Source organism: Loxodonta africana, chromosome 3 (genome assembly GCF_030014295.1).
Source record: "Loxodonta africana isolate mLoxAfr1 chromosome 3, mLoxAfr1.hap2, whole genome shotgun sequence".
In the NCBI taxonomy this organism is placed as follows: Eukaryota; Metazoa; Chordata; class Mammalia; order Proboscidea; family Elephantidae; genus Loxodonta; species Loxodonta africana.
The window spans coordinates 91651883-91670467 of record NC_087344.1 but is presented as its reverse complement, the minus strand read 5'-3'; the positions used below and the strand labels follow the sequence as shown (position 1 = coordinate 91670467).

At 54.0% G+C, this 18585-nt stretch overlaps 1 protein-coding gene across 1 annotated transcript in view; it reads left to right on the top strand.

Moving 5' to 3' along the window:
- Positions 1–18585, top strand: part of GLIS1 (GLIS family zinc finger 1) — a 133316-nt gene that overhangs the window by 104250 nt on the left and 10481 nt on the right. Inside the window, exons 4-6 of the mRNA XM_064279951.1 lie at positions 3515–3676; positions 8899–9009; positions 13146–13278. Of these exons, the coding sequence (XP_064136021.1) occupies positions 3515–3676; positions 8899–9009; positions 13146–13278 (406 nt within the window). The remainder of the gene's footprint in view (positions 1–3514; positions 3677–8898; positions 9010–13145; positions 13279–18585) is intronic.

The following is an 18585-nucleotide window of genomic DNA, read 5'->3' as shown; positions in this document are numbered from 1 at the left end:
GGGGAGTCAGGGAAGGCTTCTCAGAGAAGGTGGTGCTCGGGCAACGAGAGATGATGTTTGCTTAGTGAACAGAAGAGGGAAGGGGATTTCAGGCAGAGGGAACAGCTCAAGCAAAGTCCTGAAGGCACAACGGTTCCAGATGAGTTCAGAGAGAGGCAGTCACTCCCTCGTGGCTACCCATGGCATGTGTGGGGTGTGTGTGCAGAGGCCTAGGGGATGGGGGAGTAAAGAGAGGCACTTGCCCCCAGGCACAAGTCCAAGGGGGCGCCAGGTGAGGTGCAGAATGACATTCCGAGGTGCCACGGATATGAAAGGCGCCTGACTGAGGCAGACGGAGGAGAAGGCAGGAAAGCATTTCTGCTGACACCTCACTGCTACCAACGTCTTGTCTTCTCATCTTGAAATTGCAGATGGGGGAGCGTAATTTAGAGATTGCCCCCGGGCGCATGTTACCCTTGCTTCTCCCCTGTGTATGGGGATGGGGAAGAAACACCTTGAACACAGACCTGAAGATCCCAGGCTTTTGAAAAATGTATGAATTAAATTGTCAGGGAGTTAGAAGGGAAGGTATCCCGAGGGGCAGAGCCCTGAACAAAGGCAGGGGGCTGGAGCGGCTGTGCCGGCCCAGACAGGAGTATGCAGACCCTTGGGGGAGAAGAATCAAGATGATATACCGATCTCCAGAGTCTGGTGGACTTTCCCAAACTCAGAAAAATCACGCAGCCTGCGAGGAGTTATTGCCTCTCTGCCTCAGATGTCCACCCTCCCTGCACGGGCCAGAGCGGAACAAAGGGGCGAGCTGGATGCTGAAAGGAAGGCCTGCTCTCCAGCCGAGGCTCCTCTCGTTCACGTCAGGATGAACTTGGCACGAGGCCATTGCAGGAGAGCAAGGGGGGCGGCTTGCGGCCTATTTACTCCCCAAACAGGATTTCCTTCTGGTTTTGATGCATTGCAAAGGCACCACATCTGGAAGTAGGAAGCGGAACAGCCTCTAAAACCCAGCTGCGGGCAGCTTGCCTTGGACCGGCCCCAGCGGAGTGTGGCCTGAAATTGTGGCCGGGTCTTCAAGGGAGAGGCGAGGGGCCTCTCAGGTCAGTCACTGTCTGTGGGTCCTCATTCTCACCGTTCTGCTTTGTGCTCCACGCCAACCCACCACCTGTCCTGGCTCAGTGATCCTCATCTATAACTGTTAAAAATGTCTTCACTTCACTGGCCTCCCTGTCTTCTCTCCCAGCCCCAATTTGTCACCCAACAGCCAGATGGGTCTTCCTAGAATGCTTATCTGACCCTGTCCCTTCCCTTCTTAAGGCTCTGCCATGGCCCCCTGCTCCTTAGAGTGGAGCCCAGACTCCTCAGCCTGGCATTTGAGGCCCACTATTTGGCCTCTGACCTCCCTACAGCCAGGTGGAGGCCTCAGTAGCCCCAGGGTCTTTGTGCCCTTTGCACACTCGGGTGCCTCTGAGCCTGCCTTCCCTTTGACCTTCCATGCCCGTTTCCCCTTTGGCTTCTTTGGAAGCCCTAGATATTGTTCAAGGCTCAGGTCGATCAGCGACTGAATGAAGTGAAAGGATCAGTGTTGGCATAACTGACCGTGTGTGCCTTCCCCACCTCCTGCACTTCTCCCCAAACTTAGAACCATCATCCCCACCTCCAGGTCCAACCCTCCTCTGTGCCACTAAAGCCCCCTGTCTCCCTTCATTACCGCCCTGATTGCACGATTTGGTTATGGTGATTTACGTGTGTGTCACCCTTCTGGGCTCTGTGCCCCTGGAGGGTAGGACCCATGTCTGGATTCTCTGTGTCACGGCATCACCCAGCACAGGGCTGCAGCCAGACTGTCCAACGGAACTGCCCTGCACCAAAAATTACCAAATGTGCTGAACTGCTCTGGACTGGGGCACCAACCTCTCAGGGCCAGGGAAATAAGCCAAATGGACCACAGAGTCTGAACCCTACCCACAGTCCTTACCAGGCACCCACCGATAAACTCACTCACAGATAACCAGTAAGTATCCAGTTGTCCATCGAGTTGGTTATGACTCATGGTGACCTCGTGTGCATCAGACTAGAACTGCACTCCATAGGGCTTTCACTGGCTGATTTTTCAAAAGCAGATTGCCAGGCCTTTCTTATGAGGCACTTCTGGGTAGACTTGAACCACCAGCCTTTCGGTTAGCAGCTGATGCATTAATCGTTTGCACCACACATAAAACATCTTTAAAACTGGGGCAGGGGTAGGGGGACACTGCAAAAAGGAAACTGGTGCTCAGCTCAGAAGAAGGAGCCAGGTGTTCCAGCTGTGGTCACATATGTGGTAACCCATCAGCTCCTTCCTCACCCTGCAGATGAAGCCCAGAGAAAGAGAGTGGAAGAGCCAGCCTGTGCTGTTGCCATTTCATCATGGGCTGGAGCTTGCGTGGCTGACTCCTGAGGCTGTTACTGGGGTATGGGGTGGGAGGAGAGAGGCAGGGAGGTGTAGAGGTCGCAGGGGCTTGAATGCTAGTCTGGCCGGCAGGGCTTTAAGTGATAAGTGACAGGATCCAGTTTCTTTGTCAGAAGACACCTTCTGGATGGCTGTGTGGAGACACGGGGAGGCAGGGAGGAGTTAGAAGTGGGAGGACCCTCAAGAGAGAAAGATTGGAGCTAGGCAGAGGCTGAGGGATGGGGTGCTCTGGGGCTGGAGGAGGAGAGTCTGAGTGCGCGAGGCCCCACGCCTACTCTTTCCTTGGACTCGCTTTCCACCGTGATTCAGTTCTTGCTCTCTGTACCACTCCTGCCACTGGCTTGGGGGCATCACGTGTCTGTGCTGTGCTCACTACCCAGCGCAGGATCTGGTACGTGGTGGGCACTGGGTAGCTGAGCCGCCAAATGAGAATGAAGAGAAGGCCCTTCGGTTTACAAATGTGCTTGTTGTCTGACGTTGATGAGTATTGATGCTGCGCTCTCAATGGACACAGCCCCTTGACATTCACAGTTTCCTGCCCCATGGGACCCTCATTATCAGCCCTGAGAAGTGGCCATACAGCCTGAGGTTTGTAGACATGGAGATCAGGTACACAGAGGTCAGGGCATTGCCCAAAGCCTCACCGGGATAGAGCCTGACTCAAACCCAGGCCTTTGGGTCCCCAGCCCCCGCTCTCTCTGCACTACCACGTGCCACCTGCCCTCACACCCATTCAGGGCTGCGCTGCTGTCAAGCAGCGTGTAGTGCCAGGTAGCATTGGGAAGGAAAACTTTTCAGATCCAGAAACAGAAAGGCCACTTTCTTCTCCAGCCCAAGTAGTCCATTTCCAAGTCCGGGGTGAACTTTTTTTTTTTTTCCTGGAAACTACCAGGGCTTCCCAGTTACAGAGCCTGGCCCCTGAGCAGTTCATGGGGAGCTGAACCTGAGGAGGCCTCCAGCAGGACAAGGCTGTGTAGAGGATGCTCCGGCCCCAGCCCAGGGGGGCATTCCTAGGTGGGGTGGTGGGCCCTACAGGGGCTTCCAAACGCCCCTCACCAGCCTCTCCTACAGTTTGAGGGCTGCAGCAAGGCCTTCTCGCGGCTGGAGAACCTCAAGATCCACCTGAGGAGCCACACGGGTGAGAAGCCATATCTGTGCCAGCACCCAGGCTGTCAGAAGGCCTTCAGCAACTCCAGTGACCGCGCCAAGCACCAACGCACCCACCTCGACACGGTAGGCCCAGAGGGTGGAGGTTGAGGGGGAGGGAACGTGGGGGGCATGCATCCACCCCCGACTTGTCTAATGTGGTACAGGACCCATTGTCCAGGCAGAATCCCTCCCCCATTAGTTCTATTTACCCTCCCATTAGACCTATTAGACTTCCTAATTCTGGGACAAGGGACAGGGAGGAGCAGGGGAGTGTGCCCTGTGCATTGTAGGATGTTTAGCAGCATCCCTGGCCTCTGTTTACTAGATGCCAGTAGCACCCTGCTCCCAGTTCTGACAGCCAGAAATGTCTCTGGACGTTGCCAGATACCCCTGGGAGGCAGACTCACCTCGGTTCAGAACCAGTGCTTTAGCCTGTGGGTACCAGCCTACCCCAGCCCAGGCTCTGGTTCCTTGCATACCCCCATGGAAGGAGTGGGCCCACTGCCCTGTCAGCCATGCCTAGAGTAGCCACTTCCTGCTGTTCCCACCCCTTCTTCATGGAGACAGGCCAGAGCCTGTCCCTGACATCTTTGTCCCTTGAAGCACTGAGGTGGGGCAGTGCCTAAGAATCTAGGCTCCTGGAATAATGACTTGGGCTCTCCAGAAGCCTGAGTCTCTTTCCACCTCCCTTCCCCTCTCTGTGCCAGACAGTGTCTTATCTGCAGCTTTATCATAGCGTAGGTACAGGCATTCCCTCTCATGCATATAGACCTCAGCAGTTAACAGCACTTCCTAAAATGTCATCATCTGTGATCTCATACCAACCCTGCCAATCAGGGGTTTATGAACCCATTTGACAGATGAGGGAAGTGGGTCTCAGGGAGGTACAGTGCTTGCTCCTGATCACAGCTGGAAGGTGGCAGAGCTGACTCAGACCTGGGTCTCCACACCAGTCTCACCAGTGCTCTGTGTTTGCGGGTTTGCCCTGGCAGGACCTCAGCCCCCGTGTGTAGCAGGAGACCAGAATCTGCAGGCAGAGTCCACGTCTGGGCCCCAGGCCTGCATTTCTGCTCTTCCTGCAGATGCTTGGGGATCTCTGAGGGTGGAAGGCTGGGAGATCTAAGTGGCCGTTCAGCCTAGCCTGTCCAGTATACAGATGAGAAAACAGAGGTCCAAGAGAGGGGACTGGCCTGTCTAGGGTAGGGGCAGTTATCCCTGTTTTGCAGACAAAGAAATGGAGACTCAGAGAGATTGAGTCATTTGCCCTTGTTATGGAGCTGGGATGCAAACCTGGGTCTGACTCCAGGTCCAGTGCTCTTTGCTGAAAAAGTATATGTGTCAGGCACTCTGGGAGGTGGGGTTGGTGGCGGGTGGGCAGAGTGGGAAGGGAAGAGTCCTGTTCCCATCCTGAAGCGGGCCCCCCTCCCCACCCAGCTCTGCTGTCATGTTGAGGATGTGAAGTGAGGTGTTTTAACAAATCCCCCTCCCCCTTCACTACCTTTTCACAAGCCAGCCCTCGGGGTCCGTGGGACCCTGGTCCAGGCCCTGAGAGGCACCCACGGTTATGTTTCCCAGATGCCACAGGCAGCACCAACCACACCAAGCCTTTCCATGCCCCCTTCTCTGGGTTTTCTGGGTCACCTACTCTGACTTACCCCTTTCCCCTCCCTCTTCACTGCATTTCCTGGACCCAGCCCCAAAGCAACAGGCCTCTGGCCCCCACTTGGTGGCATGTGAACAGGGCCCCAAGTACTGGGTTGGGTCAGGCTCAGAAGGAGCCCACAGAGTCATCTCAGGCCTTCATTGCTCCAGAGGTCCCCATGAAGCCCGGGACATGCGACAGCCAAGCTCAGCATCCCGCTCGCACACCCTCCCCACATAAACGCCAGCAGGCCGCTCCATGGTGCTCCATTGCTTTCCCGGCATCACCACATGGAGGGCTGGTGGGTCAGACCTCATGCAGGGCAGGGCCTTGTTTTGCAGACAGAATCCAGCCGTGTCCCCACGTCCTCTCTGATATCAGGGAATGTGGGATTCTCTCCACAGGCAGGAAAATTTAGCTGAACAGACTATGGAGAGAACTAGGCCTGGATCTAGTCCTGACCCCACCACCTGGTCCCGGAGGTCTGAAGACAGCCACTCAGCCTCTCTGGGCTTAGTTTCCTCAGAGGTAAAACACTTCCCTCATAAGAGAGAGATGGGAGGATCAGCCAATGTTGCAGAGGGAAAAGCCCAGCGTGCTGTCTGTGTAGCAAAGATGACTCCTACCTTTCTGCCCCGATGACTTGCTAACTAAATGCTGACCAAACCCTGCCAGTCACTGAGTGTGAAGTTCGAGTTCTGACTGCTACGGACTCTCTGTGTGAACTCGAAGAAACCACTGTCCTGCTCTGAGCCTCAGTTTCCCCATGGCAAGATGGGGGGTGGGTTACAATCCCTCCTTTGCCACTTCACTGGACCACTCAGGGCTGCACGTGAGAGGAAGCACCCAAGCAGTGTCGTACACATACTTACTAGCTGTGAGCCCTTGAGCAAACCACTCAGCCTCAGTTTCCTCATATGCAAAATAGGCATGATTCTCAGGGGGTGGGATGAGACTCAAAGGAGATCATGGATGGCAAGTGCTCGGCAAAGGCCTGCACAGAGGAAGCACTCCATCAGCGACACTCTATACTCTGAGCACAGATGGGGAGGGGCTGTGTGAGCCCGAACGCACCATTCTTACAGAACCATGATTATCCTTGTTCTAAACGCTAATAAGGCGACCCTGGGTTTGGAGCCTGTCCGATGACTCCAGCCTGGGGTTTGGCTGCTGGCTGGGGACAGGCACAGGGTTTCCTGAGGGTTCACGGGGCAGTTGGGCCTGAGGAATGTTCTGCACACATCGAGCCCTGGAAAAACAAACACAGAGATGGGCCTTGCCTTCCTCTTTCCAGGCAAGTGCGTCTGTACTCGGAACTCTATTTGTTTGCATTTTCCCAAAAACGTGTGGATTTGTGTCAGCATCCCCAAGGGATGGGGCCTGGGGCCTGACTCCGGGCAGGGCAAGGCCCAGGAGAGGGAGAGAATAACTCTGTGAATGTGTTGGGGAGGGAGTAAGGGCTCGTAAGCAAGGGGCTGTGTGTCTGTGTGTGTGTGACTCTGTGTGACTCTGTGTGACTGGGGCTGGGGGGCAGGTCTGCACACACCTTCCACCCCTCCTGCCCTGTGGTGTCCTTCCAGCGGAGGCAAGCTTCTCACTGGTCTGTCTCTCTCTTTTTGCTCTCCTCCGTTTCTTTAACCTGGCAACTCTCCATGGCAGCGCTGAGGTATGGTCATTTCTTTCTGCTTCTCCCACCGCGAGGTCCATGGGCTGTGAGCACCTCTCCCTGGGTCTCCCTCCGTCCAGCAGGAGCAGAGTTGCCTTGAGGTTTGGGGGCAGTTCTACCTGGGCATGTCTGACAGGGCCATAGCAGTCCCTGGTACTTAAATCCAAATGGTGTAACTTCTTCCAAGCGCTCCCTCATCTCCTGTCATTCTGAAAGGCCAGAGGGTCCTAAGACACAGGAACCACTAGGTATATTCAAAAAAGGGAGGTTTTATGAATTTCAGGTCCTCGCAACAGCTGGCGTTTCCAAGCCAGGTGTTGCTGAAGCCCCTGTGGAGTAGATCAGAGTTCCGTTAGAGCTGAGAGTCAGGCCCTGAGTCAGGCCCTGACGCCAAAATGCAGACAGGTCCCCTCCCCACCTGGTAGAGAGGAGGGACACCTAAACAGACCCAGCAGGACAGAGTGGACAGCCAGAAGCTGCAGCCCATGGAGGTGGGAACAAGGATCAGAGCATGGCTTGGAGAGGAGGTGACGTGGCTGGGTGGGAAGCGTGAGGCAGGACATGCAAGTTGCACAGGGAGGGACACTGGGAATGGCATGTGCAAGGGTAAGAAGGCCTGTGAGCCCAAGGGTGGGAAGGTGGGTGGTGGCAAGAGGAGCGGGAAGGGTGAAGACTTAGGCAGGGCCCAGGGCAAGCCTGGTGACCTGCTTCTGAATGGTCACAGCCTTGAAAGCCCTATGGAGCAGTTCTGTTGCACACATGGGGTAACCATGAGTCAGAACCAACTTCACAGCAGCTAATAAGTTTCAAAGGGCCTTGACTGCCAAGAGAAGGCCTGCATCCTGGGGGTACCAGAAGACCTAGAGGGGCTTTTAGCAGGGGGTGGGGATGTGGCCAGACCTGTGAGAAAGGCCTGAGTGTGAGGGGAGAGCCCTGATGGCAGGGCGGAGCTGGGGCAGGAATCTGGGGGAGGCAGGGGGCATGGATTTAGAGTCCTTTCCTGTTTGGCAGCCCTGGTGGCACAGTAGTGGTTAAGAGTTTAGCTGCTAACCAAAAGTTCAGCAGTTCGAATCCACCAGCCACTCCGTAGAAACTGTGTGGGACAGTTCTACCCTGTCCTATAGGGTCACTATGAGTCAGAATCAACTCAACAGCAATGGGTTTGGTTTTTTGGGTTTTTCCTGTTCTAGATGAGCAGTGTGGGCCCCAGGTGGGGCACTTACCGAAGCCCCCATAGGGCAGAGCCTTTGTTCTCTGAGATCCAGTTTCCTGCTGGTCTCCCATGATTGTCAGGGGTAGGACCTGGGTGTTCTCATGGCCCAGAGAGCAGTCTGGGGAACTTGGCCCGTCCCTGCCAGCCTGAGGTCCTGCCTCACCCCCAGTGTGTCCCTGTGTTTGTTCCCCTCTCATCTCTTCTCCTTCTCCTACCCTCCCTCTCCTCCTCCTCTCAGGCAGCCTGTCTCACTTTACCCCTCATCCACAGGCTGCTGCTTTGCAGCTGAGAGCTAAGAAAAGTGTTCTTTTCTCAGAGCCAAACAGTGTCAAAGCTGGAAGAGCCCTTAGGATTCAGTAGGCCTCACTGTGCAGGGGAGAAGGTGAGCTCAGAGAGGGGAGGCCCCGAGTGGTGGTAGAATGGAGACGCAGACCCCCTCCTTCACTCACAGACCCCCGCAACTTCCCCGTACCTGTGGGCAGGGCTGGCGAGTCAGACCCCTCCTGGCCCTGGCCGGGCACGCTGGAGAGAGGCACAAGGCCTGAGCCTACAACCTGCCCCTCGCCCAGTCTCTCCCTCCTTCCTAGGTCACTCAGCAGGACCTGGCAGTAACACCTTGGCCCTGAGAGGTATCCCAGGGCAGATTATCCAGTAGGCAAGTTAATCGCTCACTAGAGATTACTTACAGATTAGTAAATACGCACAAGTAAGCCCGTGTGTACTTTGCTTACTGGGTCATCCGCCCTGTGTCTGGCCCTTTCCTCATCCTGCCCGTGTTGTTGCAGAAGCCCTACGCCTGTCAGATCCCTGGCTGCTCCAAGCGCTACACGGACCCCAGCTCCCTTCGCAAGCACGTGAAGGCCCATTCAGCCAAAGAGCAGCAGGTGCGTAAGAAGGTAAGATGGCCTCCGTGCCGGGGCACATCTCTGCAGACCCCCGCCTGGCTGCCCACCCATTCATCCAGTCATTGGGCCAAGGACCCGCACTGGCTGCGTCCATTCGGCATCCAAACACCCACATGGCCACTGTCTGTCCACGTGCCCATCTACCTCCCGCTGTTCACTGAGTGTCCCCACAGCCCTTACTTCCAGCCAGCTGTAGTCATCCGCTCACACACCACCCACTAGCTCATCACCCACTGATCCTGGCTTGTTTAGTAAACACTTGAGGTCAGGCTCTGAATTAGGCATCGAGGATGCAAAAATGGAAAAACATGGTCCCTGCCTTCAGTGGCCTGATGGGCGAGAGGGAGACATAAAGAGATAATTCGACATAATGTAATAAAGACTACCACAGAGGGATCCAGAAAATAGTCAGGGTCACAAGTAAGGGGCCCTGGGCCCGTCTAGGGTTTTCGTGGAAGACGTGACACTGGGGAGAATGGAGCCCAGTGACTAGGAGCATGAGCTCTGGAGCCAGCTGCCAGGGTCACTTACCAGCTGCAGCACTGCTAGCTCTGTGGCCTGGGGCAAGTTTCTCAATGCCTGTGTCCCTCACTTGTCCTCTGGGGACAATAAAGGACGTCCCTTAAAGGTTGTTGTCAGGACTAAATGAGTAAATGTGCGTGAAGGTTTTAGAACAGTATCTGGCACAAAGTAAAAGCTCAAAACGGAAGTGAGCATGTATTTTCATTAAGTTCTGAGGAAGGAGTAAGTGTGGGGCTGGTGAAGACAGGTAAGAAGAGTGCACCCCGCAGAGTGACCAGCATGAGGCCAAGTCTGCAGCAGAAGCGCCCTGTGTGTGGGAGGCCCAGCAGGCAGGCAGTCTCTCTCAGAGCCCAGAAGGAGAGGCAGTGTGGGCAGCGCAAGTCACGACAGGCTGGAAGGCCTTTCAAGGAGTTTGGGCTTTGTCCTGAGGACAGCAGGTGTCAGTGAGGGGTCTTAAGCAGAGAAGGGACATGTCCCCTTGAGCTTGAGAAAGATGCCTCTAGGGGCCAGGAGGAGAATGGATTAGGGTTGTTGGAGGGAGATGCAAGGCAGGGAGGCTACTGTTGGGTAGCAAGCAAGATGATGGGGCCTGTCCTGGGGCATGGTAGGTGGTGCAAGGGGAGGGGCTGGGCTTGGTGACTGCTGAGCTGGGCAGGGGGAGCTGCAAAGGAGCCTAGGATTAAGCCCCACTGTCAGATTTGGGGGGCAGGATAGATAGGGTGCTTTTAACCAGGACAGAGAACCCAAGAAAGAAGCAGGTTCGCAGGAAAAAACCACGGATTATGTTTGGGACGAGGAGGATGTGAGCTGCCAAGGGACCCAGGCTGCAGCAAGAGGAACAGGACTGAAACGTGGGGCAAAGACTAGTTTAATCAACATCTCCAGAGGGCCACTGAGGCATGGGATTGGGGGGTACTCGAGTGCCAGGGAGGGTGTGGGGTGGAGAGAAACACGGCAGAGATGGCAGAGAGGGAAGAGCCCATTAACTCCTGCAGGATTCATTGAGCACCTGCTGTATTCCAAACACTGTTCTAAGCCATGAATAAAACAGCACAAAGCCCAGAGGATGGGGAAAGCAGCCTGGCTTTGGTCCCATGGGGATGGAGGTATACAGAGATGAGGCACTGGGAGCAAGCAGGCCGTTAGTGGGAAGAGAGTGGCAGGGACAGCCAGGCTTGGGACATCAGTCTTTATTCCACAGGCAATGGGGAGCCATTGGAAGCTGTAGAGCAGAGACAGGCCACGTGTAGAGCGTGGCCACAACCTGCACCACAAGCTGAGTGGTCAAAACACCACATCCACATTCACCCTGAGAAAGAGGGCCAAGCCTTAACCAAGTGTCCCCATGGCTCAGGGTTGCCTCACAGACTGCATCTCGTTTCATCCCCTCACCATAACCCTAAGAAAGGAGTCCTGGTGGCACAATGGTTAAGTGCTCTGCTGCTAACTGAAAGGTTGGTGGCTTGAACCCACCCAGCAACTCCACGGGGGGAAAAAACCTAGCGATCTGCTTCTGTAAAGATTATAGCCAAGAAAACCTTATAAGGCAGTTCTACTCAGTCACATGGGGTCGTTCTGAGTCAGAATCTACCCAATGGCACCAAACAACAACATAACCCTAGGAGATAAGGACTATTTTTACTCCCATTTTAGAGATGTGGAAACTGAGGCTTAGAGAATTAAAAAACCTACCCAGAGTCATGCAGCCTGGGAGTGACAGAGCTGGATCCCATCTTGGGCCTGTCTGTCTCCAGTCCCAGAGCTCTTTCCACTGCTCTCGGGCTGAGGGGCCTCAGCAGGAGCAGGGAAGGGACGAGGCTCTGGTCAGTGGGGCTCCGTGCCAGGGAGGCGTCTGTCCGGAGCAGACCGGTGCCTGAGGACCAGAATCCTGCCCTGGTTTTCCCAGGCCCCGTGCTTGGCTCACACTGAGCCCCAGAGACCTGGGGCCACAGATCTGCAAACTTCCCAACAATAAGCATCCATTACGAGCCATCGGGGATGATGTATCTTTCTGGGTAAAGTGACCCTTATATTATGACAACTCCTTGGCAGCCCTGCTGCGTTTCAGAGAGAATTAGAAATGGTTTTCTTCCTTAATTCTCCTCTCCTGCTGCTCCTAATCCGATCGACATTGCGGTCTACAAGAACATGCCTTGGCCTTCTTTTGCCAGAAACTTAATTTACATGGAAAACAGCTGCTGGGTCAGGGAGCTGAGAGCCCATGAGAGGCCCGGCATGCCTTCCTCAAGCTGGGTCCTGGCCCTGCTGGCCTCAGAGGTTGGAAAAACCCTTGGGGCTAACTCTCAGCTGCTGTGTGACATGGGACAAGGCTCTTGCCTTCTCTGGGTCTAATTTGTCCTGGATAAAATGAGGGTTTGGATAAGCCAATCTCAGGGCATCCAACTTTTGTAGTCAAGCTTTGGGATTTGCCAAGAGAAAGGGCCCTTCCCATCCTCATCACCCAGATGTCCTCAGGGCCCCACCTGGCCCCTTTCCTGTCCCCATTTTGTGTCTGTGTGGAGAGATGAAGACATCCTGAGGTGACTCGGAGTGTGCATCTGTCTTTGAGGACAGCCTAGGGTTGTTCTGGCTGACGCTGTGCCCTCCCTTGGGTTACTCGACCCCATCCCAGCCCAGGCCTGCTCAAGTCCACATACCGACCCTATATGCCCACCTGTCGCGTGGCCATGTGAGGGCTGGCCAGCTGGAGGTCAGCCAGCATTCACAAAGCACATTCACTAAGCATGTTCACACCCAGCATTCCATTACTTCTCACAGCAACCTGGGGTGCGGTGTGATTATTTTGACTTTCTGCAGACAGGTGAGAGAGGTTAAGCCATTTGTCCAGTGTCACACAGAGTAAGAAGAGGTAGGCTGAGATTTGAACCCAGGTCTCCTGGCCCAAACCCTGGACTGTTTCCACTGTAGCATGTGCCAGGAAGGGAGAAGGCTGGAGAGGAGGGGCAGAGGACAGAAAGGCACTTACTGAGCGCCTACGATGTGCCAGCCTTTGTGCTACGTGTTTATTTCCACCACATTCCCATCTCAGCATTTGTGCTGAGGCCACACCTCCGCGGGCTGCTCCCAGCCAGTGACTAAGCTCCGCAGGCCCAGTAGGGATACAGAGGCAGAACCTTTCCCAGGAAACATAGGACTCCTCTGACTGAGCTGACTTTGGCTCCCTCAAGGCCACCTGAAGGCTTGGCTGGACCCTCCTTAGGTTACATGGCAGTCTAGGGAGCGTCTCTCCCTCCCTCCTTCACTTGCGGTCAGACTTACATGAATTTGACAGCTCTCCCAGTCTGCCCTGCTCTCTCCCTCTTTTCTCTAACACAGATACTTACCCTCATAAAATCTGTGCATGTTTAATCCCTTCTTGGCATCTGTTTCTCAGTGCCCTGGACTAACACAGCCTTCACAAGGTACATTCACAAGGTTAGGTATCGTTAGTCCCATTTTACAGATGAGGAAGCTGAGGCACAGTGAAGTGAAGGGTCTTGCCCTGGGGCTGCAGTCCTTCCTGCCCTGTCAGCTAAAGTGAGGGCTTCCGGTGGGCAGGCAGTGTGATGCTAACACCCTCTCTCTCTCTCTGCTTGTTCCCCCAGCTGCACATGGGCCCTGACCCTGAGGCTGATGTCCTGACCGAGTGCCTGGCCCTACAGCAGCTCCATGCATCCACACAGCTGGCTGCCAACGATGGGAAGGGGGGCCGCGCCCTAGACCAGGAGCTGCTCCCAGGTATGCATCCTGGGAGGCAGGCCCAGGTCCAGAGCCCAGGAGAGCCCTTTTACTGCTGACCATTCCTATAAGAAGATGGTACTCTGTGGGCCCAGGGTCACTAGGTGGCCACCAGGCCACCACAGGGCATGACTTTTTGAAGGACACCCATTCCTCCAGATTTCCTTGCCTCTCTGCCTCTGGCTCCCTATTTTCAACCCATCCTGTCTGCAACTCATCAGTAGGCATACCATCCTTAAGACTCTTCCGGGCTCCCCATTGCCCATGGCATGAAGCCCAGGCTCCTCTCAGCCTGGCCTCCAAGGTCTTGGGGCCAGGGCCCTCGTGGCAGCCTCTTGCCCCTACCTTGGCACACTGGACACAGTGCCCTCAATACCTTATGTTCCTTCTCACCCCCAAGACACTGGTCATGCTTTGCCAGCTTCCCCTTTCATTCTGATAGCTCCTCCTTTTCCTTCAGGACCTATCTTCTTACCTCCTCCTCCAGGAAGCCTTCCTATCTTCCCTCTGCCCCAGCACGGAGCACTCTGGGTTGTCGCTCTGTTTCCTGTCTGTCTTCCCCCCGCCCCACACCCCAGACTGTGAGCTCTCGAGGGCAGGGCCAGGCTCTGCCTCATTCCAGAGTCACCAGTGCCCAGCATGAGGACAGCTGCAGAGCTGGCTGGGGACTGTGTGGCCCTGTCCCAAGCATTGTGAAGGGAGGCTGTGGCCCCCTGTGAGTAAGGCACAGGCCCTTCCTGCTGGCCCATGCTGCCAGGATCACTGTCTTCAAGAAGAGCCCACTGTGGCTCTGACCTTGACTTGAAGTCTCATTTAACGGTCACCATGACTTTTTGCCTCAGATGACAAAACTGAGGCTCTCAGTGGGTGTGGGGCTTGGCCAAAATCACTTCCAGCTCATCACTAAACTCTGTAGTCCAGAAATCGTGCCCCCTGAACCCCTGGGACCCTGCAGGCCCATCCAGCTGGACTCACAAAACGTCTGGTCCAGTGGAGGCAGCCTGTCTGTCGTTCCCAGCAGCCACGGGCCACTGGGCAGGTCTCAGACCACAGCAGGAATTCCTGGTGCTTGGGACTCCGGCCCATATAAGGGCAGCATGGCCTTTGGATTCCAGATGACAGTACTTCTGCTCTACCCCCTACTCCACCGCCAAGAAACCACAAAAGCAGAGTGTAAAGCTCTGCCCATCCTCCGGGATTTCTTGAATTACTCCAGCCATTTTTAACATTTTTCATTTTTTAACTTTTTATTCTCTCCCCTCAATGTTGAAGCAGCAGCATATTTAAAAACACGTCAAAGCACTTACAAACGGCCTTGGGAAGAAAAGGTTTTTGCCCTTTCTCGTGGGCTCCCCTTCACAGAGGTCAGGCAGACCGCAGGGTGAGGACACCCCAGGAGGACTGCACCCTCCTCCCACCACTATGGGGTGTGTCTCACTGAGTCTTAGAATTGCTAAAACAGGAGGGCTGGAAGGGACTATCAGGGTGACCTACCCAGAGATGAAGGTTTGTATCTCAAGTGCCAGCTCCCAGCGGCTGGTAATGGCTGTTTGCAACTGTGTGTTGAGAAGGATTCTGAGGCAGCTTTCTGACTTAGCAAGAAAGAGAGCTGTAACTGATTAACACTGGGTGCCCTGGGGGCAGAGATTCTGGAGCCCCATCATTTTTACCTGAGGAGTACTACGGTCTGGGACGGAGATGGACTAACCCAAGGTCAGCTGAAGCGTCAGCAGCAGACCCAGGTTGGAAGTCTGTTCTCCCGGGTGCCAGCTCAGGGCTGGTCCCAGGAGAAGGGGTAGGGCCAGCAGTACCCACCTATTGAGCACCTACTTGGGCCTATCACTTTGCAAACATCTCATTCATTCACAAGCACCCCACGTGGTGGGGTGTTGTGCTTGTGCTGCTGATGAGAAACAAGTCCAAATGACGCAACATCGTGGATCAGAGGGGTACCAGTGGTAACGCCACACCAGCCGGGAGGTGCTGCTCCGCCCTGTGACAGTGAGTGACCGGTGTCTTCCCTGCTTTGAGCCTCAGTTTCCCTCCCAGACCTGCTGTGAGAACAAATGTGATTGTGGATGTGATTACTTATATAAACTCTCTGTGACCAATGCTTTTATCTTTCTTGTTGTTGCTCATTGGGAAAGAGAAGTGTGTCTGTTTTACTCATCCATCTCAGAAGGATACAGTAGCTAACATTTATTGACACCTGTCAGAAACAGTTGTAGGAACTATACACGTATGTGTTAGCTAACATAATCCTCACATCAGACTTACAAGGTACGTGCTGTTATGCTGTTCCTTTTACAGATGAGGAAACTGAGGCCATGAGAGGTTAAATAAATTTTGCCTGAGATTCCACAGCCAGTAAGTGGCAGAGGCAGGATTTGCACCAGAGCCCATGCTTTTTAGTTTATAGTCTACTGCCTCCTTGCTGCTAATGCTCCTTGTGCCACACTGAGCACCTACTGTGTGCCAAGCCCTGTGCTGGTCCCTGGCCTCGAGCTGCTTCCGGAGGGAAGGACCAGCCAGGCAAACCTAGGGGCCCCGGATTCCCCCGGCTTCGGGCCCGCCGGGTCCTTCTGCCGGCCACACCACAGATGCTGACGCCACAGTTGGGAACAGATGTTAGGGCCAGAGGTTAAGCAATCACGGCTGATGATTGATGATGCTGATTTCAGCCTGAAGTGGTTCATTTTGGGGGAGGCCAGGCAGGCCTGTGGTGTCCCCATTCCCGCTGCCTCTCACCAATAGGACGATTCTTTCATTCCCATCCACTGTGCCTTCATGTGTTCACACACACCTCGTTCACTCACGCAGGCACCCACTGTGTGTTCTCCAGAGGCTATTGTAGGACCAGACAAGGGCAAGCACAGGGGAAAGCAGGGGACAGACTGAAGGAGCGTTAGGATGAAAAAGTCCAGAACAGAGGGACGAGGATGAGGGAAGAGCTGGTGAGGGTCACTTGGAATTTTCATTGGTGGTAGGAAGCTCCTGCGAGCTGGCCCATCAGGAAGGACCAGATCTTCCCTTCATAGGATGCCCTCAGGAGCATCTCTGCGGGCTCTTCTTGAGCAGACCCGGGGTAATGTGTTGGGCAGTGAGGACATGAGAAGCATGAGGTCAGCATGGCTGAGGGAGAGGAGTGGGATTTCTCAGGATTCCAGGCCGTCCCAGCTGTCAGGCTCCCAAATTGGTTCAAGATGGCAGGCAGGGAGGTGCTAGGGAAAAGTGGGGAGTGGTGCAACGCATGAGCAACACTGAGCCAGGCTCTGCCTGCACTCCTACCCCGGCTGTCCTCCCGACAAGCCATGGGGAGGGATGTGCTGGCCAGGGGAGGCAGTGGATGGATGGACAGCCAGTGCTGCCCATGGGAGCAGAGGTTCCAGAGGTGGGGAGGGGTAGGAGCTAATGCTGACAGCTGGAGGTGTCCTGAGAGTTCACTCCAGAGACCTGCGGTCTCACAGCTGATGGTGAAGCCTGGACCAGAGACAAGGCTCCTGGCCAGATGTCCAGGCCACTACCTGAGCTGGAACCCCATGCCCCTTCCTGGGTATCTTAGTCATCTAGTGCTGCTCTAACAGAAACACCACAAGCAGATGGCTTTAACAAAGGGAAATTTACTCTCTCACAGTCTAGAAGGCTAGAAGTCTGAATTCAGGTGCCAGCTCCAGCAGAAGGCTTTCTCTCTCCACTCTGGGGAAGGCCCTTGTCATCAGTCTTCCCCCAGTCTAGGAGCTTCTCAGTGCAGGGACCCTGGGTCCAAAGGACATGCTCCCTTCCTGGTTCTTCATTCTTGGTGGTATGAGGTCCCTCTGTCTCTCTGCTTGCTTCTCTCTTTTATATCTCAAAAGAGATTGATCAAGATACAACCTAATCTTATAGATTGAGTTCTGCCTCATTAACATAACTGCCTCTAACCCTGCCTCATTAACATCATGGAGGTGAGATTTATACCACATAGGAAAATCACATTGCATAACAAAATGGTGGACAATCACACAATACTGGGAATCATGGCCTAGCTAGGTTGACACACAGTTTTAGGGAACCCGGTTCAATCCATAACCCTGGGCATCACCTCAAATGGACCATCTCTTGGTATCACTTGAGAGACAGGCCAGATTAGCTGCCACTCTGTGACTTTGGATGAGTCATTTAACTTCTTGAGCCTGAGTTTCTCATCTTAAGTGGAACCATATTACCTCCCCCATCTACAATTGTTGGGATAGTTAAACTAGATGATGTGGAGAAAGAGCCTGGCACACAGCATTGTCTTGATTATCAGTCACTGTTGTTAATAAAAAAAAAAAAAAATTTTTTTTTTTTTAGTTGTTAATAAGGAAAGCCTGGTGGTGTAGTGGTTAAGTGCTATGGCTGCTAACCAAGAGGCCGGCAGTTCCAGTCCACCAGGCGCTCCTTGAAAACTCTATCGGGCAGTTCTACTCTACCCTATAGGGATGCTATGAGTTGGAATCAACTGGATGGCCTGGATTTGGGTTTTGGGTTGTTAATAATGCACATTTATTTTAAGAGGAGAAAGCCTTGCAATCTGAACCTGGGTTTATCTCACCAATTATAACCAACCATAGGGTGCCTGTAGCCCTTAACTCTAAGCCAGGTGATGAAACTTGTTTTATTTTATTTTTATTTATTTATTTTGTTTTGTTGTTTCATTTGTTTTTAACAGTTTGCAAAGGGCTCTAAGGGGCATGTTCTCTCCACTTTGCCACAGTCCCCACTGCTCCATATTGTTAACCCCTGCACTTTCACTCATTTTTGCTCCCTGCCACAGCTCTACTCAATTCCTTCTAGCAGCTGCCTGAGTTGCAGGCCTGGGCCCGAGGGACAGGGGCAGCTAGCCTCAGAACCCCCATCACCTGAGAAGGTAACACCTCCTCCTTTACTTCCTTCACTGGGACAGGCTAGCCTCAGAACCCCAGTCACCTGAGAAGGTAACACCTCCTTCTTCACCCCCACCCAGGAAAGGACCCTAGTAAGTTCTCAGATTGGTTCTCATGGGGTAATAAAGAGCATTGGGTCTGGATCCGGGATGACCAGAGTGATATTCAAAATGTAACAGCTGGTCCAGGGCAGTCACCAGCCAGTCTGAGAGGGCACTGCATCAGAGTGGCCCTGGGCATAGCTCCTGGTCCACAGAGTCCTCCCAGTACATCAGCCTGATGCACCGATTGTGGGGAAAATCATGTCAATTTCTATTAACATAAGCGTGGCCAGATTAAAGAGGGAATGCAAAATTGGATCTTTTTTTTTTTTTTTTTCAGAAAAAAATAGGAAATTTAAAAA